The 24,671-nt window shown below is 37.0% G+C and overlaps 4 protein-coding genes across 6 annotated transcripts; 2 read left to right on the plus strand and 2 right to left on the minus strand.

Moving 5' to 3' along the window:
- Positions 1 to 10: 10 nt before the first annotated feature.
- On the plus strand, positions 11 to 3,039 carry LOC126852248 (conserved oligomeric Golgi complex subunit 8). The gene is made up of 10 exons (XM_050596847.1): positions 11 to 314; positions 460 to 531; positions 617 to 741; positions 818 to 1,093; positions 1,160 to 1,373; positions 1,459 to 1,619; positions 1,677 to 1,952; positions 2,137 to 2,325; positions 2,388 to 2,543; positions 2,660 to 3,039. The coding sequence occupies exons 1-10, from the start codon at positions 260 to 262 to the stop codon at positions 2,930 to 2,932; spliced, it is 1,797 nt and encodes a 598-aa protein (XP_050452804.1). The 5' UTR covers positions 11 to 259; the 3' UTR covers positions 2,933 to 3,039.
- On the minus strand, positions 3,037 to 5,660 carry LOC126852260 (T-complex protein 1 subunit gamma). The gene is made up of 4 exons (XM_050596874.1): positions 5,446 to 5,660; positions 5,220 to 5,281; positions 3,680 to 4,817; positions 3,037 to 3,593 (listed from the first exon to the last, which is right to left on the minus strand). Exons 1-4 carry the CDS (start codon positions 5,480 to 5,482, stop codon positions 3,178 to 3,180), a joined length of 1,653 nt encoding a protein of 550 aa, XP_050452831.1. The 5' UTR covers positions 5,483 to 5,660; the 3' UTR covers positions 3,037 to 3,177.
- A 592-nt stretch (positions 5,661 to 6,252) lies between these two features.
- On the plus strand, positions 6,253 to 10,800 carry LOC126851880 (phosphatidylinositol 3-kinase catalytic subunit type 3). Its single transcript, XM_050596219.1, has 10 exons — positions 6,253 to 7,058; positions 7,315 to 7,509; positions 7,589 to 8,018; positions 8,097 to 8,192; positions 8,308 to 8,922; positions 8,989 to 9,461; positions 9,539 to 9,727; positions 9,807 to 9,982; positions 10,058 to 10,132; positions 10,213 to 10,800. The coding sequence occupies exons 1-10, from the start codon at positions 6,985 to 6,987 to the stop codon at positions 10,611 to 10,613; spliced, it is 2,724 nt and encodes a 907-aa protein (XP_050452176.1). The 5' UTR covers positions 6,253 to 6,984; the 3' UTR covers positions 10,614 to 10,800.
- Positions 10,801 to 12,063: 1,263 nt separating this feature from the next.
- LOC126851867 (mucin-4-like) lies at positions 12,064 to 24,400 on the minus strand. Of its 3 annotated transcripts, none has more exons than XM_050596214.1 (4): positions 23,607 to 24,400; positions 23,003 to 23,178; positions 22,845 to 22,921; positions 12,064 to 22,717 (listed from the first exon to the last, which is right to left on the minus strand). In XM_050596214.1, the coding sequence occupies exons 2-4, from the start codon at positions 23,176 to 23,178 to the stop codon at positions 13,473 to 13,475; spliced, it is 9,498 nt and encodes a 3,165-aa protein (XP_050452171.1). In that variant the 5' UTR covers positions 23,607 to 24,400; the 3' UTR covers positions 12,064 to 13,472. The 3 variants fall into 3 exon arrangements, with proteins under 3 accessions (XP_050452171.1, XP_050452164.1, XP_050452168.1); XM_050596207.1 differs by having other exon boundaries at positions 23,003 to 23,293; XM_050596211.1 differs by having other exon boundaries at positions 23,003 to 24,400.
- Positions 24,401 to 24,671: the final 271 nt, after the last annotated feature.

Consider the following 24,671-nt stretch of genomic DNA (forward strand, 5'->3'; position numbering starts at 1 on the left):
CTATCCTCAATAAGTTAACCTAGAGTTTGCCAAATTTCTACGTATAAAATTTATTTTACCGCGGTATAGGAGATTATTTTATAATCTTAATTGATAAAAAGTATTCTTTAAAATAATTACATCATATTATGAAAAGAGGACTCTATTAAATTATATAGCATGCCGAAAAAACTCTGATACCTGCTACCTGTCAATCTTGTGTTAATAATATTTTACAACAAATGTTAATCTTGATATTATCTAGCTTGCTAAGAAAATCATGGACATTGAAACGGAAAATGTAATAAATCTAGTATTTCCAGAATGTATTCCAGGTAGATTCCATTATTCTTATTATATATACTTGAAAATTAAATTTGTTCAATATAATAACTCAATACATTAATTGTTTAATTTTTATTATATATTGCTTAATATTGTGTATTGTATATATGGATAATTATATAATTTTTGTTTTAGAATCATGGAAAGAAAATCCTGAATTTTATCAATACCTCTTAAAACTTGGTGGCTATGATATAGATCAGCTGAGTAGGATACTGTTATTAACTCACTTTGAATTTAATCTTTACATTACACATTTATAAGATAGTTTTAGCTTATTCTAATTTTCCAGGTAAAGAACCTGATCATTTGTCTGATGAGAAAAATGCAGTGCTTCAGACTACACAAGAGCTAGTTTTTGCTAACTACAAAACTTTCATCCAAACAGCAGAAAGTTCACGAGAGATACTCAATCATGTAAAGGAATATAGACTAACAAAATGTATAGATCTTCAAAATAATATATTAACAAATTGCATTATTTCATTTTTAGTTCAATGAAACTGAGAGCCGTCTTGACAAACTTGTACAAAAAATCCCAAAATTTATAGAAAAGTGTCAATCATTTTGTGATGCTTCAAAGGATATTAACGCACATCGAAGATTAAACAGTTTAACACTGACACGAAATGCAGAATTACTCGAAATTCTTGAGATGCCCCAATTAATGGAATCATGCTTAAGAAGTAACCAATATAATGAAGCATTAGAATTGTCTCAATATGCCCGTCAATTAGGAGTGAAACATGGAGATATTCCCATTATTTCGGTATAAACTTAATTAAAATTCTTTGACACTCCCACTATATATTTAATTTTATTTTTTATATTTCAGTCTATAGTAGCAGAGATTGAAAGCAGCTGGTCAGGAATGGTAGGACAAGTAGTTGGATCTCTAAGAGGGGATCTACCACTTCCAAGATGTCTTCAACTTGTAGGTTTGCTACGGTCAATGGATGCGTTTACAGAACCAGAACTTCGTATAAAATTTCTTCAAGCAAGAGATAGTTGGCTCCAAGGCTTGTTAAGCGCGATACCGAAAGAAGATGGTGAGTTTTATTTGAATTAAGCTACAATTAAGAGAAATATTGATTTATCATTGAAAGAATCATTGATTCCTTTTTATACTTGCAGCTAATCTTCATATAGCCAAAACGATAGAACTATCCAGGATACACTTGTTCAATATAATAACTCAATACAAAGCTATGTTCAATGATGACGAATTAATAATCCCCGGCCGCGACTTGACGTTAAATGAATCCGCGATATTTTATCATTGGCTGGAGGAAAAAGTAAATAGAAATCGGATATAATATCAACAGAAATGTATAATCAAAATTTTTTTCTAGATATCACAATTTCTTGGTACATTAGAGCAAGATTTACCGGGTGTTACGTCTATAGATTCCATTCTAGGCCAGTGTACGTATTTTGGATTATCATTTGGTCGAGTAGGTGTCGATTTTACTGGTCGAATATCAGATATATTTGTACGAGTTATCGGTGAAAAGTTTGAACAAGACATTCGTAGAACAACCAAGAAATTTGAAAAATCCATGGAAACATTTACATTGATCAACAAAACGCAACGGCTCGATATGAAAGCGGAGAGTGCAATTATCTCTGTAAATATAAAATTGTATCTTTTAAGAAATATATATATATATATATATATATATATATATATATATATATATATATATGTATATATGTATGTGTGTATGTGTGTGTGTGTGTGTGTGTGTGTGTGTGTGTGTGTGTGTGTGTGTGTGAGTTTACAAGTTTACAATTACAATGGTCTCTTATCAGGAAAATCCGCCTGAACAATTGGTAGAATTTTATCCTCTAGCCGAATATTGCAACGGAATAATAACAGCTTTCAATGAATTGAGACTCTGTGCACCAGTGGCATTATCTACCTTATGCACAAAATTGTTGCAGGAATCGTTGCGCAATGTGGCGAAAGCTATGCTATTATTTTATAAGCAAGAACAGCAAGTAAGTTGTTTTAGTATTTTTATCTACAAGGAAATTCGGTATTCTTTATAAATGTCTTACAGGCATTTGCAGCAGCAGAACGAGAGAACATGATTAAATTTACGGAATGTTTGAGTGAACAATTGATTCCTTATATACAATATTGTATACACTTGATCTTTCCACCTGTTCAAATTGCAATGCATTTAGGAATATCAGTCAATGTACTTCAGAAAGAGGTATGTCAGTAAAATATATATAAATGCGCGTGTGTGTGTGCGCGCGCGCGCGTGACGAATAGAATAGAATGTAAAGAATAGATACATGTAATAATGTAAAATTATTTTTTTTGTAGGAAGTTACATATTTAAATAAGCAGAGTATATTAGAACCAGTGGCTACACTGTTGCCTGTTAGAAAAGATCCTTTAATCTCCAAATTATCTGTCTCTAATATACAACCAGTATCATCGTATGATGCAAAACCTTCCTTTACAACAGTGATATCTTCGCCAACAGAAATTGTGGATTCTACCTCAAAGACTATTGAACTTGAAACGGAAGAAACAAAAGAGAAAGAGATTACTCAAAAGGAAACAATATCGAACTACAATGTACAAAATTCGTAAAATTTTGATCATATAAATTAAAATATTTGTTAATTTTTGAACACACAATATTGCTTGCTATTCTACATATATTGAAGGTAATGTAAATAAAATAATGTTTACGATTCTGGATAACTTATTTTTAATGTGTGAAAATGCATACAGAGAAAATAAAAATTCAGTAGACGAACCTGTGAGAATTCAAAATACTTGAATCTTAAAACAGATGCAAAGCAATTAGGCTTCATCACGGATATCGAAAATATTTATTCCTTCATAGATTCCTCCGTGACTTGACTCGGTTGTGCGGTTTCATTCTCATTTTTCTTCTTTTTGATTCCAGAGACGATATCGTCGATTCTTAATAACAGGATAGCGGTCTCGATCGCTGTTTTGTATGTCTGTAACTTTACAGACAACGGTTCCCATATACCATATTCCTTCATGTCAACTAATTTACCCGTTTCCCCATCAATGCCCCAAGTAGTTCCTTCCGTCGCATGTTTCGCGCGCAATGCCGTCAGAGTCCTAATAGTATTCGCACCGCAATTCTGTGCCAGAGTCCTGGGAATGATTTCTAAAGCCTGTGCGATCGCTTTGTATGGCCATTGTTCTACACCGGCAAGACCCGCCGCTTTCTCAGTTAACAGCCGCGATACAGCCATTTCCACTGCTCCGCCACCTATGAAACAGAGAATTATAATAAAATATATTAACATAATTTTGATAAAAATAAAGTAGCAATGTTATGCGCACGAGGACACACACCTGGTACAAGTTTCGGATTGATGAGAAGATTTCTGGCGACATGTAACGCATCTTGTAAATTTCTTTCAGTTTCGTTCAAGACATCCTTACTGGCTCCTCTCAGAATAATGGTACAAGCCTTAGGATCCTTGCATTCTGTGATAAAACAGAAATACTCGTCGCCAAGCTTCTTGATCTCAAAAAGGCCAGCTCCTGTACCAACATCCTCTTCCTTTAATTCCTCCGTACGATTCACGACGGTGGCACCGCAAGCACGAGCAATTCTATTAATGTCACTTTTTCGTAGCCTGCGTATCGCGGATATGCCGGCTTTGACAAGATAATGCTGAGCAAGATCGGATACACCCTTCTCTGTTATTACCACATCCGGCTTCACCAAAATAATATCTTCACAGATCTTCTTTACATGCTCCTCTTCTAATTCTAGGATCTTCGTAAAATCGGTATCCTTCATTATCTCTATATTCGTCTGAGATTCGCCCTTCTTGTATTCCAATGGGCAATCTAGCAACACTATTCTCGGATTTTTGATGTAACGTCTCATTTTTGGATGTGTCACATCCTTATTGATCATTACACCCTTTAAAACAACACTGTCCTCTATTGTACCACCTGGTATTTTCTCTACCTTAGCATAACGTTTGATGTCAATCTCCTTTCTGCCATTTTCCTCAAGCATTACCATATAAACAGCATCCAAAGCAATCTGGCATGCCAATTCAGACCAGCGTCTGATAAATTTAGTGCCTATGCAGGAGTTTATCACCTGGATTAATTTCTTTTTATCATTGCAATCTAAATCAATACTGATCTGCTCATTAAGGATTGTGACCATATCTTCCAAGGCCTGACGATATGCTCTTATGATGACAGTGGGATGCATGTTTTGTTCCAAAAATGGTTCAGCAGTAGCCAAGATCTCACCCGACAGGACAATGACTGACGTAGTACCATCTCCCACTTCCTCATCCTGAGTCCTGGCAATTTCTATCATGGACTTTCCAGCAGGATGTTGCACAGTAATCTCACGTAGGATCGCATTTCCATCGTTTGTCATTACAATGCCACCCATTGGATCCATCAACATTTTCAACATAGCTTGTGGACCCAGACATGTTCTAATAACATCAGCAATTGCCTTAAAAATAAAAATAATAAAAATCAAGGCTTATTAAATTAACATTGTGTATAAATATTCTATATTATTGTGTCACATGCTTAATTGTATCTTAACTAATAAGCCGAGATCAGTATTTCACCAAATTTAAAAATCAAGCCATGATCATATTACAATTAAATTTATAAAGCGCAGCGAGAAATTCTTTACATTGAATTAATTTGTATAGATTATTATTATAGAATCTTACATGTATAAGTTAAAAATGATAAATACATGATAAATATAAGTCAATGAATGATCGCCATTTGATTCTCGAGCGATCAGATTCTTGCCACTTTGGAAAACCGCACGTGGGCCGGCAATAGTGCCACAAATACCTTATAAGGCGATACTTGGCTGACTCACAAATTAAACGCTTACCTTACCCGCCTGAATGTTCTCCCTCTGCACTTTTCTTCCGCTGTCTCGCTTCGTGTTCTGGCCTGCAATAACCAGAATATTTGACATGATCAGAGGTTTATTATACGAATTGCTAAATAACAAATTCAAAAGACAGTCGAATAATTTCAGATCGTGAGATTTTTTTTACGCATGCGTGCCTCTAGTTCTCAGACGATACTCGTGAAAAGGATAACCTTTAACTTACTCAGAACTACAATTGGCGCTGCTCCCGGTCCAAACATCGTATTTCAATTTTTTTCCCTTGTTATTATGACCTTTCTTACAATTATCGACGTCGTGTACAACCGCAATTTATCGAAAAAAAGAGAGCAAGAAACACCGATTGTGTATCTTCCGGACAGAAGTACGAAAAGCACATTCATTAAACGGAGAAAACGCAGGCTTACGAGGCATGAATAACCTAGTTGATAAAGTGCGACAAATGGCTCTTGCACATAGGACACAGGACGTAATGTTTGCCGCGCGGTTACAAGCGACGCCGTAGCCAATCAATTTACAACTTTCCCATAAAAGCGAAAGACGATTGGTTACCACATCGTTTCTTGCCGCGCGGCAAGTGCAAACTAATGTAGGTTAATTTCTGAACGGCCGTGGAGTAACTGTTTTTCCCAGGATTTTCGAACGCCAAAACATATAATATTACAATAAAATAAATTAACAATTAGCAAGAACAATTAGCATTCGAAAAAAATTTCTTCCACACTTTTCTATACATTTTAAAGCAAGATTTGGATTTAATGAATGTCTTCAAAATCTTAGAATCTCATACATATATATATATTAAACACTTGCCTAATAAAATAATACCGATTATACATAGCGCTTTTTGACCAAATTCCGATTAATTTATATAATATATATACATATGTAATATGTTTTAGATAATAAAAATTCTCATTACGTTTTCAAAATACATCATTCAGTTTCTTTCACGAACTCCTCAGTTTTATGAAGTATTTATCTTTTAATAATAGAATTATTTGATGAGACATATTTATACTCTTACGTTATCGCAACACGATTATAACGGCAAAGAAATGATTGGTGAGACAGAAATTGGCAATGTCACAAAACAGCTGATTTTATCTGGAAAATCATATTGCATGTAATTGCATTCGATATCCGATGTTTTCTATACATTTTTGCTAATAAAATAACTGAATGAATTAAAATAATCGTATATATAATCACAAAAATTTATCCAGAAGCTGGGCGGTCTCTTTAATAGTCATAATTTCGTCGCTGCTTTTAACCTTTTTTCATGACAACAGTTGATAACAGATACTTGACTTGATATGGTCTGTTTTCGACAGAGCATTATTGTTGATGCGGGGAGAATTATTAATTCTTCATTGCTTTTATTTATCGTGGAAAGATCAGATTACGAATGACTTATATAATTGAAAATTATGCCATAGACAATTCTATCAGTTGAAATAATTGTTCCACGTGTGCGACTTCCTTAGATTGTATCATTGAAAATAATTTTGATGCAATGTTCTATATATATGATATCAACGATCAGCAGTTTTGCATATCTTGGGACAAATTTTGGTAAATTATCCCTCACGCGATTTCTTCAATAAATGGTATACGCATTATCTGCGCTTGTCTATTTATATACTTGTGTTTATCCCAACACAAATTGCAAATCGGTATTGTGGATGTGATGTACAGTGATGGAAAAAAAATTGCGTCAAGTTCTTGATTAATTGACATCATCATGATGGAAAGTACGAGCGATAAGTTTTTCTACGTGTACAGTTCTTCATTAGATACCAGGATACAAGTTAAAATGTGAGTTTCGACGTCGTTTACGTCACTGTTCGATCGACCTTAGGTTATCGGATAATAAAAGTACTTTAACATTCTTTCCGTATGATGTAAATATTAATTATACTGTGTGAAATGTAATCGGATCAAAGTAATTAATGCAACAATATGTGTGCTCGACCATCTGGTCGTCTTTAATACCAACTGCACATATAATTTACAGGATATGACGTCCTCTCGTTTAACTAATCTATTAGATACGTAATCTATTATTTCACAGAGGTACTTTAGAGGGCAAGAGACACAGACCTGAATACGACGAGCTACTTCTCGATCCTTTACTCAAATATTCAGGTTTGTACGAAACAGGTGGGATTCGTGGTGATTTAGCTGCGTCTCTGCAAGTGTGGGCTGGTGGTAGACCATTGGCTCTGCCTATACATACAGCCTACAAGCACTTCACCTCTCGTTGGAAGTATATTGCATTTCAAATTTTATATTACATGATGTATTGTTATCATTAAATGATATCTATAATATTGTGATATTTTTAGCTGGAACCAGTGGGTCTATCTGCCAATTTCTTATGCGGATTTGCCACGTGATGCACAGCTATGCATAACTCTGTACGACTGCGCAGGACCTGGCAGACAGCTTCCAGTGGGTGGCACAACAATATCGCTCTTTGGCAAACATGGAGTGTATCGACAGGGCATGTTGGATCTTAGAGTATGGCCCGGGGTAGAAGCTGATGGTAGTGTTTCAACTAATACACCAGGAAAAGCCAGAGATCATGGAAAAGAACAAATGCAGAGACTTGCAAAACTTGTTAAGAAACATAGAAATGGGCAAATAAACAAAATTGATTGGCTGGATAGATTAACTTTCAGAGAGATCGAACTAATCAATGAGAGAGAGAAAAGAGCATCAGAGTACTTGTATTTGATGATAGAATTTCCAGAAGTCACAATGGATGGTGTACCGGTATATAGCACAATTTATTTAAAGTACTTTTTATATATAAAAAATAGTATACATATAATTATTTTATTTTCTTTATAGTATTCAATTGTGTACTATGAAAAAGATGGTGATGAAGTTTTTCAACATAGATTGCAACCAGATGTTGTAACACTTCCTGATTATGAGATTTTACAAGTAAGAATTTTACAAAAGAAAATATATAAAATGATATATATGAGGCATATATATGCAATATATGCTTCAAGTTATATTGAAATAGAAAAAAAATAAAGTTTAATTTTTTTTCTAGGAGAATCTTGTAGAAGCAAAACATCATAAATTAGCCCGTAGTTTACGTAGTGGCGGTAACACTCGTGAATTAAAACCTACTTCAACTGTGCGTGACGCTTTAAATACGATATTGGGATATCCATCGACAACTGCACTTTCTACTGAGGAACAAGATTTGATTTGGAAGTATAGATTTTATTTATCTAGTCAGAAAAAAGCGTTGACCAAATTCGTAAAATGCGTTAATTGGAAAGTCGCTGGTGAAGAACGTCAAGCCTTGGAGATGTTAGCTTTATGGGCACCACCAGATTCCGAGGATGCCTTGGAGCTATTAGGACCCGCTTTCACTCATCCAGCCATTAGGAGATACGCGATTAGCAGACTCAATCAAGCCCCAGATGATGATTTAATGTTGTATTTGCTGCAATTGGTGCAGGCATTGAAATATGAAGACTTTGAAAGTATTAAGGCTGCTTATCAAGCAATGTTGAAGGAGAAGGAAGACAAATTGGAATCAAAAAGTTGGAATACCGAAAAATTGGAAAAAAGCGACAGAATGGAGAAAATGGAAAAAACTGACAAATTAGATAAAGATATAAGAAATAGTGATTCTACATCCACTCCAGTTACAACCGTGAGTTAAACATAACATCTTTCTTAATTTTCTATTATATCTTACATAATTATATTTTGTTTGCAGTCTACTGAATCGGAGAGTCAATTATCGACGAGTCAAGAACCGCTTATGGATCTAGCATCGTTTTTAATTACACGTGCTTGTCAAAACTCGATGCTAGCTAATTATTTCTATTGGTATCTTTCTATTGAGTGCGAGGATCAAATTGATCCCGCGATAAGCATCAAACAAGATACGCGAGTCAGAGAAATGTACGTCACTGTAATGAAAATGTTTTCCATGACGTTAGCGCAGGGAAATACCATTTGGCAAAAGAGAAGAGCGTTTCTTTTACGACAGAAAGTGTTCATCGATCAATTGGTATCTCTGGTAAAAGCCGTTGCGCGAGAAAGCGGAAATCGTAAGAAAAAGACTGATAGATTGAGGGCATTATTGACGGATCCAGATCCAGCATTCAAAATTAATTTTTCAAATTTTGAACCAATACCTTTCCCATTAGATCCCGAGATTTGTATTAAAGGAATTATTCCAGAAAAGTATATATATAAATTATTCGATGCATTAATGTTAATTTATATATTATACTCGAATTTATTTTATTAATTTTATCTAGGGCAAGTCTCTTTAAATCTGCGCTCATGCCATCAAAACTTACATTCTTGACAACAGATAATACTGAATATATAGCCATTTTTAAACACGGAGACGATTTACGACAAGATCAATTAATTTTACAAACAATAGCACTTATGGATAAATTATTAAGAAGGGAGAATTTAGATTTAAAGTTGACTCCATATAGGTAAAATTTTTTTACATAAAGATTAATATAAATCATATTACATAAACTATCGTTTTATGATTTTTAATCGTTATTTCAGAGTACTCGCAACAAGTACTAAACACGGTTTTGTACAATTTATCGAATCCACAACGGTTGCAGAGGTTTTAGCTAATGAAGGATCAATATTGAATTTCTTTCGAAAACATCATCCTTCTGAAACTGGACCTTATGGAGTAGTACCTGAAGTTATGGACACTTATGTTCGCAGTTGCGGTGAATATGAATAATATAAATTTATAAAAGAAAACGAATAATTAGTGTTATTTAATTAATATTTCAAAATTTCAGCTGGCTATTGCATAATTACATACGTATTAGGCGTCGGCGATCGTCATTTGGATAATTTACTTCTCACAGCATCAGGTATATTCTTTTTAAATAAAAGACTATATGAAATGAATGAACCAAACGATTTGTGTAATAACTATTTTTGTTTTTTACAGGCACGCTTTTTCACATTGATTTTGGCTATATTTTGGGTAGAGATCCGAAACCTTTACCTCCTCCGATGAAACTTAGCAAGGAGATGGTCGAAGCTATGGGCGGCGTCGGTTCCGAACATTATCATGAATTTCGGAAACAATGTTACACGGCTTTCCTTCATTTACGTAGGCATGCCAATTTGATATTAAATTTATTCTCGCTAATGGTGGATGCCAGCGTTCCCGATATCGCTTTGGAACCGGACAAAGCCGTGAAAAAAGTTCAGGACAAATTACGATTGGATTTAACCGATGAAGAGGCTGTACATTACGTGCATAATCTTCTGGATCTGTCTGTCACCGCCGTGATGGCTGTGCTAGTGGAGCAACTCCATAAATTCGCGCAATATTGGAGAAAGTAATGAAACGAAACATACACCAATGTACAGAAATCATGTTCAGTGAAAACTGTGTTCCTTTCCATAGAGAAGTGCTAGAATTATTATTTTATATTGTATATAAAACTACCCCAGCATGTTTATATAACATGTTAATATAATTTATTGTATTTTGGGAACATTTTAGGCAATAAATATTTGATAAAAATTATCGCTTTTATTGCCTGATATTGATTTCAGCCGAGTTTTATGGTAAGAGAGAGAGAGACAGACAGAGAACGATTCTTTAATGTATATAATTATTATATTCTGGATATGTGGAAAAAATAATTATTAAATTTTAGGCAAATAATTTATAAATTATTACAGTATATTTTATACCTTATTTTATCAAAATTTTTATAAAGCATGCCTAATTATAACTATTATTTTTTTTCTCTTATTAAATATGATTCAGTTAGTAAAATAGGATATTAATCACACAGAAATAATATATATTCATTGTACATGTAATCTGTTATGTAAATATTCGTATATTTATTTTATTCTTAATTACAATCGTGTATGTGGTGCACACAATAGAAATATAAATGTAAATAGATTCATATTGTTAGTGTTGAAAATATTAGATTGTTATATATGTGAAACGCAGAGTACTCTTTCTCTATTTTCATTCTTCAGAATCACTTTGTCATTTATGAATTTAATGAAGTCAAAACATAGCAATGTATATATAACATACATATATCTCATTTGTATCAGATAATTTTTTTTCTTTAATAGAAAATGTAGTTACATATATATATATTTCCCCATCTTACAACATTACATGCTATCTATAGGAATATGTGAATTTTAATATGACTTTGATATATATATATGTGTGTGTGTGTGTGTGTGTGTGTGCGCGCACGCGTGTGTATGCATGTATATACATATAAAAAAAGAAAAAAATACAGAACATTAACAATTCAGTCCTCTTTGCAGATTTCTCAGGTTCTTATTATGTTCTACGATATTATATCGAGTTTATCTATGTTATTTAGTGTAATACAATAATTCACAAAAATCCATTTTTTCGATATCGACGTGTAATATGTACATATGCGATCGTAATTAAAAAAAAAAACGCCACGAGAAATAAAAACAGATTTATTCTTGAAATAACACGAAGTTATATATAAAGAATATAATATTCTTATGACATTCTAATAAATCTGTCTTGCTTGAGGATTGCACAACAAAAAACTTCAAGATCATATCTATCCTCTACATTTTACATAATTAAAACTTCTTCACGTTTCGCTCTTTATTGGTAAACATCTGTGCTAAAATAAATTGGTTTATTTAAGAATTAGATGATAGATTCCAAGTTAATTTAGGCATCTCAAACACGACAGATTTTCTGTAATAAACTCTCTACACGCATTCCCTTTACATATCAATCATTTCATTAACACATAAGATACACATCTTATTAGATGAAATAATAAACATTTTTATTTTCCATATATATGTTGTCTATAAACTTTTATCCTACAAACTAAAACATAAGCTTAATAGAGAACGATCCTCATTTCGCTCAAAGCCTTGCACATTTTATGTCGCACATAATTTAAAAATTATTACATTGTTCACATATACAATTGAGCAAAGCGAGGCGTGGCATAACTTATCCGTGAAAAAGTTAAGTCTTCAAACGAGAAAGTTCTCATTTATATCGCGTCTCCGCTAAATTGCAAAGTATACGTTGTAGTAGATATATGACGAAACATATTGTGCTTTTTGCATCAATGTAACAAACTGGGCAGCATCCAGAATACAGGGTACTAAAAGGATACAAAACAAGCGAGATTTTGCTAATTTCAATAATGTTAAGGTCTAAAGTCAGATGTATTGCCAGAAGCACCATTGGATTTACCATTGGATTCTTTCCTTTTTATATAATTATTACACGAGCTCTCTTCTCTCTCTCTCTCTTTCTTATTTCGTAGAAGTGTGTTATAAATGAACTTGTTTACACTACGTCTGGACATTACGGAGTAGCAGTGAAATCTTGGGATTCCGATTACAATTCTTCTCTTTTGGTTTTGAGAATATTTCATCTCTTATTATTTTATTATCATCTTCAATATTTCGTTATAAAAAAAATCTTGTTATAAAGAATAGAAAATCACAATCATCGTGATTCTCATTACTGCTACATCGTAAACGTACAGAAATATTGACGAGAAATTGAAAATCACCCATCTGTGACATAAATCTTTATGATATTTTAAAGAAAGAATAATATATTTTCTATATACAGGTGTGTTCCTCTCTGTCACTTTCTCGGATAATGATATAAAAAAGATCCAATCTGACATAATCCTACTTGAAACATACTAAACTAGGTATTTTCTATCTACTGTTTGAAAACAGAAAACACATCCTATAAATAGTTGATTTAATTTTTATATATGCGATTATATACATTTCTTCTTTCTTCATCATACCAAACGTCGATGACAGTAAAATCAAGATTATAACGATATAATGCAATATGAAAAAATCATACATATATAATGCCTCCGTACCGGATTCTAAAAACGAATTACACATATTCGCGACTTTTTTCATTTTAACATGTATAAACGCACGCACGCACGCACGCATGCGCGCGCATTTGTTTGTACGAAGGGGCCTAATGATAAAACCTAACACTAAGTTTTTTTTTTATCTTAAGATTTTCAGCGCTTATTTAACACATTATAATAATAACTTTACCTTAACATTATATTTACATTTCAAAATAGACTAAAAAGTCTGTATGTTGACGAGGCTGCAGAGGCTGCAGCGTCAGCGCGGGGACCCTTAGTCGTTACTACCGTCCCCTGCAATATATTACCTGTCCATAGGCCTGGTGGCTGGTACCGAGCTCTCCACAAGATCATGCCTTTCGATCGGCGAATTTTCTAATGTATAGTCCACTGGATATCCTTCGGAATAAGTCGGCGTGGCCTCACCCTGCTGCCTCAGTCTCAGCTCACCCGATCTCTCCTGATAAAAACTCTGTGATGCCTCGATGTTTGGCGATGAAGATGATTGCTCCGTTTTACCGTCCAGATCATCCGTGGAATAATAGCTCTGGCTCGCCTCGCTTTCGGGTCTGCTGGGATCGTAGTAGCCGGACGAGATACTATGGCTGGTGTAATTGGGCGTTTCCTCCTCGGTCGGTGCAAAATAGCTTTGACTCACCTCCTGTGGATTGCCCTCATAGTAGCCGCCAGGTGTGACATGCTCCTCGTGCGGATCATCCCCCAATCGAGAGTTTGCATCCTGATCTACGGATTCGTAGTAACTCGCCGTCACTTCCTGATGATGGGCGTAATAGCTGGATGGCTCGTTTCGGTGGTGATCGCTGCTTTCCGTTACAAAATTCTGCGAGCAGGTCTCCTCCAAGCCAGGCATCGAGATCGGTACCTCGTATGACGTCGACACGTTCTGCTCAACTATTACCTGGTCTTCGTAGCTGGAACTGGGCACGGAGTCCACGTGGTGAGTCGATGTGATATCAGGATTTAAATTGTATGACGAGGAGGTTGGAATCTCTGGCACACCATTGTCATGAATACCGGTGTGCTCCGCGCTGACCGATGTATCCGGTATCACGCTAGACGAGGCGATGTTGAGCTCCTCACACGGTGGAATCTCGTAAGACGATGTGCTTATCGCACTTTCTTGATCCTGATCGCGCTCCTGATTCTCGGGTGTTTCTGGTACATATGATGAACTCGCTGTCTCATCTTCGTTTAATCCGGAATTGTTCGTTGACACGGACGATGTGCCAATACCGTCGGCACCGACATCATTAGATTGCGATGGTATATTGCCCTCTTGACTGATTTCAGCATCAGTTTCCATATTTTCTGCCATGTTTTCCCCTTTGTCTATTTCATAACTCTGTGTGGGGAAACTCTGATCATCGATCGCTTCGTCAGCGCTCGGTCGTTCCACTTGGTTCTGTATCTCGTTAAACGATTGCGTCGGTGCGTTTATGTTGGACTCCACTGAAACTTCGTACGACTGAGATGCCTCGTTGATTTTCGAATGTTCGAAAGATTGAGTTGGTGGCTCCGCTACAATAGTCTCCTCGTCCGTTTCCATCGACTCATACGCAATTGATTGCGTGGCCTCGCCCAAGGAGGTTTCTAACTTGCCGGCAGACTGACTAGGTAGATCAGCGGAGTCATTGCTGATAGATACATTGAACTGTTCGTATTGAGATTGCGACGGCGTCTCTTGATTAGCTTCCGCGATCGCCACCTCCTCCTCTTCCTCAAAATGCAGTTCCATGCTCTGGCGCAAACGACGTCTATCCGATTCTTCTTGCGACGACGGCTCGTCTTTTTGATTATCTTTCACATCTCGCTTGTCACTCGTACTGCCAGCATATAACTCCGATTCTACTGCTTCGTCCGTCTCCAGAGCCGCGTTACTTGCGGCGTTTAATAATTCAGCCGGTAGAATTTGCGAAGCTGCTCGAGTCTCCATTTGGTTTGACGTACCGGCTACCTGCTGATCTATCAAATTAGTTTTACCTCTAGATCCTTCGGAAAATGTTAGCTGCTTTAACTTATCCACCGCGTCCGCTTCGTGCGATTCGGCGGCTTTAAGCTCGCTCGAATCAGTCACTTCAAAACTCACCTGTTCTATGGACTCTATCTTAGAATTAGATTCAGACGTAATCGAGGTGGTTTCGTCTATTATCGGTAAACTAGTCATCGGTGCATCGCTCTCCTTATTGTTGCCTTTTTTTTCCCGGTCAAGTTTCATCGCGCTGGAGGCGCTATCTTCCTTAACCGGTTGCTGTAAGATCAGCTCTTCGGCTGTGATAGGAACTTCTTGAGAAGAATATACTTCCTGCATCTTCGCGGTCTGCTCCTTGTCCAAACTCTTAGACTTATCGGATGATGTAATTGATTTTTGTGGAAAAGTCGGAATTTGATGCGTGGAAATAATCATTTCCGATGTCTCCTCGATGTTCTCCAACGGCATATGTTGGACTGTTGGCGCCTTAGAGACTAGCATCTCTGAGACTGGCACATCCACAAACGTCTGTTCGGCAACGATCGTTGTGGCGAATTGCGAATTGTCTGCGTACGTATCATCGATGATCGGCATCGATGGAGTAGTTTGTATCTGTGGATTCTCTAAAACTATACTGTTCGGCATGGTAACTGTGTACGAAACCGACGGCGTGATCGCGATTTCGGCGCTTTGCACATTTTGCGTCTCTGCGGCTGTGATGTTATTTTCCAGATTTGGAATGACCAAGTATTGAGTACTTACGGGAATCTTTGCGCGATCAATATCTCCGCTGCTCGCTGCCGTCGCCGGGCCCTCAATAATCTCGCCAATATCCGGCATCGAGTTACCAGGAATCTGAATTTGTGGCTCACCTGTAGTAGATATGTAGGAAATGCTGGGATTCGTAATGGTGATCGGTAGCTCGAGAGAGGACGGGATAGTGGATACCACCGATGTGGGAGTCGAGTCCGTCGATTGAATTGGCAAATTGCTTGGTACTTCGAGTGGCGTCATAATTGGCTGATTCAAAGTCAACGAGGTTTCAAGTACCGACGGCGATGATATCGGTTCTGTGGGTGGTATAATAGTCGATTGTAATATCGTCTGATTGATAAGACTTGTCTGAGTCAGACCAGTCTGGGTCATAACACTGCCAGATGCTTGATTCTCCGGCAAGTTGATTTCCTGCTGAAAATCTGTATTAGCGAGAGCGGCTGCCAGTATGTCTTGATTGGACGTCTGTATCATCTCCGACGTGGGGAAGCTCTCAGTTATAATTGTCGTTTGATTAGCCTCTGTCACATTGGTCTGTATGTTAGGCAAAACACCGTTATCGAATTGAAGAACAATGTTATCCAAAGTTCCGGCTTCACCTAGAGAACTAGGATCTATGTATAGAGTTCTTGTGCCATCAGGATTTTGCGTAGTTCCCTCCAATGACATAAGAGCATTATTGTCAAGCGGCTGTATCTGTCCTTGTTCATCAATCGTAACTAACACATACGTTTGTGTGCCATCACTACTTTCTGTCGGCAGGGCCATGATTTGTGGTTGCGTGGCCACTTTTGGTTCCTCTGCTTTTTCGGTGTCGCCGCTGCTTTTTTCGCTTTGAATTTTCTCAATTTTATTTTGTTCTTTTTGAATAATATCCGTAAATTGAAGATCAGTCTTCGCCTTTTTCTCCGCGTCGATCGGTTCCAGCGGAGGTAACGCCATAGTCGTAACAATATTTGCATTCGTCGTGACAGTGCTTATCGAATTCATAGCGATATTCAGCATATTCTTCTGCGTCTTACTTGAAGCGTGAGACTTCGTAGAGGATTTCAGAGGAGTCACAGGGGTTGTTTGTTTTGATTGGGTGACCGTCTTAGTAGCGATCGGCATGTTGACCGAGGTCGTTGTGGTGATCGTCTGCTTCGCGTGGCTACTCTGCATCATCGATACAACCGGTTCCTGCACTTTCTGAACGATAAATTTCTGCTGAGTTTTTGTTTGACGACCAGTTTTAGGAAGAACAACTTTTTGCACGGTTTTGCTTTTTGGCTGCACTTTCTGTGTAACCATCGTTACTGTCTGCTGTGCGCCGCTCGGCGACGCAATGTTAATGGTAGTAGTGCCTGGTTGCACCACCGCTTGTTGCTTGATGCTCTTCTTACTGTGCGACGTGCTCTTCTGAGTTCCTGTGCCCGTAGCATTCGGCAGAATCAATGTGCTACCTGATGATTTCCCAGATGATTTCGCCTGCGAGCCTGCAGCCGATATCGGTACTTTTGATGACTTCTGCAATATAGGTAACTGTACCTTCTGCTGCACCGGCTGATACTGTACTTTACCGCCTTTGACTGGGCTTTTGGCAGCGATAGCTTTCACCTGTTGCCCGGTTATCGGCGTCAGGATAGTACCTTTGCTGCTGACGATAGCCTGCGGATTTAATATAGTCTTACCGGTGAGAGTTTGAGACACCGGTGTCAAAATCGCTTTCGAGCCGCCTAAATTTTGAGTTTGCGGAGACAAAAGAGTCGCGCCGCCTTTCGTGATTAAAGTCTTTGAGCTAATAATAGTTTTTCCGCTCAAAGACGAAGCACTAATTGGAGTATAGATGCCACCCTTTGTGAGAATTCCCTGGGGTAATGTGCCTAATAACGCCGTTTTACCAATAGTACCTGAAATCGGAGTGAGTACACCTTTAGACGTGATTATGCCCTGCGTATTAATGATCTTATGACTACCGGTAGCTAGTTTGGATGTAGTGGGCGAGCCGGCAGCGGCAGCTGTGTCAGCCTTCGGCGCAATGATCTTCGAAGTGATTATACTTTGCGGACTGATCGGACATAATAACTGGCCCTTACTCGTCACAATTCTCTGCATCTTGCCGCTCAAAGTTTTGGAAATATTCAACGGTACCATTTTAGACTGACCTGACGTTAGTATAACGACTTTGTTACCTTGTTGAATTACTTGCGCATTGCCCGCTGGCTTGCTAGTGGTTGGAATAGTAATTTTCTGTTGAGTATCGGATTTGCCTTGAACGCTATAACGCAATTGCTGAGTGCCCGCTGTCTGTACGACGACATATTTGCCTTTTTGCGTCAAGAGAGATGGTGTTTTACCGGTTGGTTGAGCGCTCTGAAATTTCAAACCCTTTACACCGCCGGTAAGCGGTGGTACCAATGTTTTAACGCTCGTGATGGTCGGTTTCGCTTTATTTTCTTTTTTCAATATCGCCGGCATGCCACTCTTCTTCTTTACCGGCGATGTCTCAGCCGGCGTGGTCTCATTCGTAATCTTAAATTGAGTCTGTTTAGTGGGCGATATTATCTGCGTAGTCGGTGTGAAAGAGAGCGTGGCTGGAATTGAACTGGATGGGATGATAGAAGATATGACGACGGGCATCTGCTCAATGTTCTCGGGCATTAGTACATCCTCGCTGAGAACAAATGGCATCGAATTGATGTCCAGCTCCATGTCCACCAGACTTTGGGAGCTCTGTTGTATATATTTCTCTGTCACCGGTACGGTTACGATAGTCTGCGTCGTGGGTATGCTGCTTTGTTCCTTGTTCTGCGCCTCTAAAAATGCGTCCGTCTCTTCTGTCTTTAAAACTTGTAGCTTCTTAGTAAGAGACATGTGCGGACTGGTCAGATTGGACTTTATAGTTTTTAACTTACTATTCGAAGGTAAAGTTTCTATCTTCATTATCTTTGCCTTGGGTCCACCTTTTTGATCATTTTTCTTCATAACGTCCATTTCTAATTTATGCTTTACACCTTTCTGCGATAATTTGTTTGGTTTTAAAATTTGCACTGGTTCAGTCAGCGTAACATTTTCTATTATTCGCGGCATCTCGCGCTTTTTCACCGGTACGCTGATATCAGATATGGAAGATGTAGATACAGAAGTTTTCGAAATTTCACCCAATTTTTTAACATCGGAGATAGTTTTGGCATTATTTTCAGAAACAAATGATTTCGATGTAATAACAAATTCATTGGGCGATGATCCAAGTCGAGTATCAGTAGTTTCCAAGTTACTGTCTTTAATTTTGTTATCGATCTCTATCTTTTCCTCAATAACTACCTCGATATTTTCAAAGTTACTCACAACCGAAATATCTGGTACATTTCCTTCAATTGGGATATTTTCAGGAATTTCTAAAACTTTATTTGAATCTTCGATTTTTGTACTTTGTACAGGTATGGCAGTAATATTTACTTTAACTTCTTCAGTTTTCTTTTTGGTAACCTTTTTCTCCTTTTTACCCTTAGGTGACTCATCTTCAATCATAATTTTCTTCTTATCCATCTGTAAAGTTTTCAGAAAAGCTTCCTGGAATGTATTGGCTGGCCTTTCTTCCAAAAACAAATCTTTGTCTTTTTTTCCTTTACCCGTTTCTGGAGTGAATTTACCTTTATATCTCGTTTCCATAGGAGACTTCTTGGGAGTTAATTGTTGCTCAGTTATCATTTTGGTTGGACTGTTTGATATACTTCCTGCATCATCTGGTTTGGATGCTGCTGATGATTTTTCCGGCGATTGTAATTCAAACTGATTAACATCTTGTGATTTTTGCAATACTTCCTCCATCGATTGCGTCTCTTGTTCTTTTTCATCTAATTTATTTAATTTTTCCTGTAGTTGAAAATTTTTCAGATTTTCTTGCTCCTCTTTTTTGGTGTCCAAAATTTTTACAATCTCATCTGTTATTTTACTTACTGTCGTTTTTATCACTATTTCGTCCTCTTCATTTACTTTTTCTTTAGTATCATTCTGAGATTCAAACTGATGATCAAGTTCGACTTTAATCTTAGATTCAAATTCAATCTTACATTCAGACTCAAGTTCAGCCCCTACAGTTTTATTAGCTTGCACATCTGTATCAAAAAACTCTATTTGTGATGACTCAAATTTTTTCATCTGAGACTTTTTTGGTGGTAACATATCCATATTTGTTTTTGAGACATCCTGCTGCGTTTCAACTTTATCCATGGTATCTTCAGTTTGCTCTAAAATCAAAGGTTTCTTTTGATCTTTAAGATTTTTCTCAATATCTTTATTTGTTTTTAATAAATTTCTCTTTTCTTTCTCTTCTGATGATTCCTTGACAGATTTATCCACATCTATTTCTTCCATTTTACTTGTAGTTTCCAAAACTGTAGTCATGTTTATATCTTCCGAAGATACATTCATATCAATTTTTGCGACAGCTGCTTCATCTAAAGCAGCTTTTATTTGATCTTCGAGTACATCGCATTTTACTTCTTCAGATTTTTCTTCTTCGGATAATGTTTCCTTTTTAAAGATGCGATTATCAAAAACTTCGTATTTCACATCGACTGATGAGACACTGTTGTTTTCGATAACAGCTGGTGTTTGATCTGATACTTCTATTTCTTCCTTATCCCTCTTGGCGACAAATCCGCTACTCTTCTTGTCAGCGCCTCTCGAACGTCTGCCTCTTCTGGATTTACTTATAATTTTTTCTGAAACTTTAGTTTCGCTTTCAGATTGACTTTCATCTGTCTTGAATGCTTTGTCAGGATCTTGAACATATATATCGGATTCCAAATATTTCTTATTCGGTTTGCGTTTTCTACCACTGTACGATCGATCTGTATCAGAATCCGAAGTCTTTCGCTCGATTTCGATTTTTTCGCTTAAGCGAAATCTCTTGTTACCTCTATTAGTTTTTATTTTTGGACTTTTATCTATATTAGCACTTTTATTAATCGTCCTCGTATTTTTCCGTGGTCGTCCTCTTCCTCTTTTGATTAGTGTCTGGCCTGAGAGACCATTGTCAACACTTTGATCCAATAGATCAGTGTCTGAATTTTCGCTTTGTTCAGGCATAGTTTCTGCAGATTCGGATACAGTTTCATCCTCCGTTTCCGTGGTAAATCGTTCCGACAAAGTATCGTCCGCTTCTTTTATAGATGTGTTATCATTAGATTCTGCAATCGCGTCCTCTGAGTCAGCTTTCTCAGACTGAAGCAGTTTATCACTATTATCTTTTATATCTGATAATGTTTCGTTTTTCTTCTCCAATATTTCATCACTTTTTGTTGATACATCTGGTATGGTAACCTTAGATTTCTTTTCACTATGCTTTGTAACATTTGATGAATATTCATTATTACCCTTTTCTCTCTCTTCATCTATTTCTACAATCTTTACTTCAGCCTCGGAGGTGTTAATATTAGACTTTTGTTGATCATTTTTTGATGGAATAATCTTCTTCTCTTTATCTTCAGATTGTCTCATTTCTATTTCATTTTGTACATTCTCATCAAGCCTTTTATTAATTTTGATTTCTTTCTTCTCTTGTTGATTGTCACTGCCTTGTATTATTTCCATTATTTCATCAGCTTTTAATTCCATGTTTCTACCTAATTCAGATATTTCGGCTTCTTTCTTTATTTCATTTTTCAAAGCTTGACTCATTGCAAATTCCTTGATAATTTCTTTTTTCAAAGATAAATTTTTCTCACCAAATACTCTGGGAATTTTTCGTACAGGTGGTATAGAAGGTTCACTCAAATCATCTTCATCAAAATCGAAACACGATAATCGTGATTTTTTGTCATCTTTATCAGAGACATTTTTGCTCTCACTGTCAGAACTTGAAGTATCCTTTTTTGGCGACTTATTGAATGTTTCATTAGACATGCTAACCTTAACATCTGTTTCAGACTCAGATTTCTTATCAAAATTACTCAACTGTTGTATTTGTATTGATGATAATCCTTCGGTATCTTTAAGTAATTTCTCTGTTTCTGCTATAATCTCATTATTCTCTGCAATACTCTCATCATTGTATTCTTTATCGTCGATACCCGATTGATTCTTCAAAGGCGAACTACTGTTCAGAGAATTATTTACATTAATAATTGTTTCTTCGTCCGATTCATCTTCCCAATCAGCTAACAGTTTTTCACGCAATTCTGGATCGGTCTTCTTCTTCTTACTGGATTTCTCATTCTGTTTCGAATGCCTTCGTTTTCCTGATTCGAAGCTACTCTCACTCTTCTTTTTGCTTGATTGGCTCTTATCTTTCTTTACATATTTTCGTTTTGGTGTACTCGTATCAGAAATTCCACTGCGCGATTGAGAATATGTTTTCACCCTCGATCGTGGCGTCGATGGATCGCCGGACCGATGACATTTTATGTGACATATGATCACATTAATGCGCGAAGAAGTGAAATTACAGAAATGACAACGATACACTGGGGAACCTGTATTAGTCGGAGTTGATGGTAAGCTGCTAGGCTGCTGACGAATGCGAACCTCATGCTCGCTCTCTCCGCGCAAAAAGCGCGGATGTGTGATCTTCCTCATGTCCGCGCCTTCGCTTCGCCTATGTCCATCTTCGCGATCGCGCTTCTTTTTCGGAATTTTCTTTTCACCGAACAGAGCAGAAATATCTGGCTTTTCTTCTGGACAGAATTTCCCTTGGCTTAATATGTCAGGATCTCCTCCCGTTAACTTTTCCGCTGTCTCTACATCACCAGGAAACTTGTCCATATAACTGGCACCATCCTTACTTTTGCTCCTGTATTTATCTATTAAAAAAATCGAATGAAGTTTAATTGCTAAAGAAACTATTGCAAAAGACAATCTACTTAAAAAATTAAATTGATATATTAGATATTAATTATATCTAAGAGAATAAAATATTGTGAAACTTACCCAAGCCCTTTTTAATAAATTCATCTTTAAGTGTGCAATTGTACTTGTAAATCTGTTGATAGTTCTTGACAAATTCACTAAAAAAAATTAATTATTTAAGTAGCTGTTTTCAATAATTCATTTAATTATGCATTAAAGTTGAGATTTCTGCAACTTACTAGGTATCTTCTTGAAAAAATTTCACAGCAGCAATTAATGGCTTCTTTCGAAATTCAACTTGAATATCTTCTGGCAAATTATTGAATCCAGTTACTTGACCAGGCCACCAGCATGCCCCCAGTTTAACCCAAACAACATCCCCATCCAGATAATTGATTTCCGTTTGCTCACACATCTTAGCGTAATATATGATCAAGTTTTCTCATAAAATCAACATTGGTAAATACCAAACAATCTCTTATAAATCTAATCTTAGAGGAATATCAGCAATATCATCCAGGATCAATATGCTATATGACAAAAAGAAAGTTCCTAAATATTACATCATAATCTTAATATATGATTGAAATATAACTTATTCAGAAAAAGCAAGACACCTTTACAACTATACACAAATATGTATATGCAAATAAATGCAGAATTACAGCGTTCAATAAGATATACAAATTACACTTTAATGTTATATTCTTTTATGTTTTCACAGTTATTTCTTTACTTTTTCGCAGTCAGTTTCTAGATATACGAATCATCAAGCATATTTTATGCACTCGTAGATTTTTTCCATAGATCGTCAATCAATGTACAATCTAAAAATACACTTACAATCACCAGAACTGTTACTGTACATCCCTCGAAACATTCCCTCGCATCTGCAAAACACACTGCAACTGTCTTTTAAACAAATCTTGCTTTAGAATACTCAGCATACTCCTTTGCAGCTATAAGAAGACCATGTGCTAAGTCTCAGAGATCTTACAGCGTGCCCGTGGAAAACGAGAAATACATTTGGCTGCGTGCTCTAGCTGCCTCGGTGCTGACGTTGCTACATGCGGCAGCAGCTACGTCGGGCATCTTAGCCCGTGAGTCGCGTGACGAGCGATCCGCTTGTGCGATTCTTGGTCGTTTGCAATTCCTTTAGATCCGTTCGCGCCGAATCAACACTATGAGAATATATATAGACACGTTCACGCGTGTGTATACACAGTGCGTCGAAAATTAACGCCAGCGTCCCAGGAACGCAACGGGGAAGGCGCGCGCGCGCGCGCGTTCTCTCTCTTTCTTTCCGTCCTTATCTCTCCTTTTTATTCCCCTCTCTCTTGCTCTCACTCGTTCGTTCTCGCGGCACCTTGTTCGGACTCCCGTCCTCCTCGGTACGCGACACCAGGAGGCCGCCAGAAACGCCTCGACGCGCGATTTCGCGCGCATGCAATCATAAACAGAGAAACAGGCCTGGGCTGTACCGGGCTAGGCCGAATTTGACGAAAACAACGTTTCGAAGACGCGCTACGTCGCTCGCGCAATACGACATACGTAGTACATGCTCGGTTACCCGACTTGCAACGGGGCCACGCACGGTGGATAGATGCGACGTCTGAATGCCTGAATGTGCACAAGTGTAGACCGAATACCTCCTTCTCTGTCTCGAACTCGAACGTTATTATTGCAGACCTGCCAACTGCGCACAAATCACGTGCGCGCGCGTTTCGAGTTTCACTTCACTTCCTTTTCTCCTTCAGTATCCAATGGCAATATTTTTTAAATGTCTTTTTAATTGTTCATAAATGTATGTTTTATTAATTATGCATTGTACAATTGATTGTAAAAATAATATTTATTTAATATTTATTAATTATTTATGTTACGTGAAATATTTGTTTGAAATAGCAA

This window comes from Cataglyphis hispanica, chromosome 1 (genome assembly GCF_021464435.1).
Source record: "Cataglyphis hispanica isolate Lineage 1 chromosome 1, ULB_Chis1_1.0, whole genome shotgun sequence".
NCBI classification, from domain to species: domain Eukaryota; kingdom Metazoa; phylum Arthropoda; class Insecta; order Hymenoptera; family Formicidae; genus Cataglyphis; species Cataglyphis hispanica.

Bases quoted from the DNA above. Each gene is read 5' to 3' on its own strand.
- LOC126852248 (XM_050596847.1), top strand. From the start codon at position 260: ATGGACATTGAAACGGAAAATGTAATAAATCTAGTATTTCCAGAATGT. The intron at 1,374-1,458 runs GTGAGTTTTATT...TTATACTTGCAG, and splicing joins CGCGATACCGAAAGAAGATG to CTAATCTTCATATAGCCAAA. The intron at 1,953-2,136 runs GTAAATATAAAA...GTCTCTTATCAG, and splicing joins CGGAGAGTGCAATTATCTCT to GAAAATCCGCCTGAACAATT.
- LOC126852260 (XM_050596874.1), bottom strand. From the start codon at position 5,482: ATGTTTGGACCGGGAGCAGCGCCAATTGTAGTTCTGA. The intron at 5,282-5,445 runs GTAAGTTAAAGG...TGGTTATTGCAG, and splicing joins AGCGCCAATTGTAGTTCTGA to GCCAGAACACGAAGCGAGAC. The intron at 3,594-3,679 runs GTGTGTGTCCTC...TCTGTTTCATAG, and splicing joins CAATCCGAAACTTGTACCAG to GTGGCGGAGCAGTGGAAATG.
- LOC126851880 (XM_050596219.1), top strand. From the start codon at position 6,985: ATGATGGAAAGTACGAGCGATAAGTTTTTCTACGTGTACAGTTCTTCA. The intron at 7,510-7,588 runs GTATATTGCATT...TGATATTTTTAG, and splicing joins CACTTCACCTCTCGTTGGAA to CTGGAACCAGTGGGTCTATC. The intron at 10,133-10,212 runs GTATATTCTTTT...TGTTTTTTACAG, and splicing joins TTTACTTCTCACAGCATCAG to GCACGCTTTTTCACATTGAT.
- LOC126851867 (XM_050596214.1), bottom strand. From the start codon at position 23,178: ATGTGTGAGCAAACGGAAATCAATTATCTGGATGGGGATGTTGTTTGG. The intron at 22,922-23,002 runs GTAAGTTGCAGA...AATTTTTTTTAG, and splicing joins TTTTTTCAAGAAGATACCTA to TGAATTTGTCAAGAACTATC. The intron at 22,718-22,844 runs GTAAGTTTCACA...TTTTTTTAATAG, and splicing joins ATTTATTAAAAAGGGCTTGG to ATAAATACAGGAGCAAAAGT.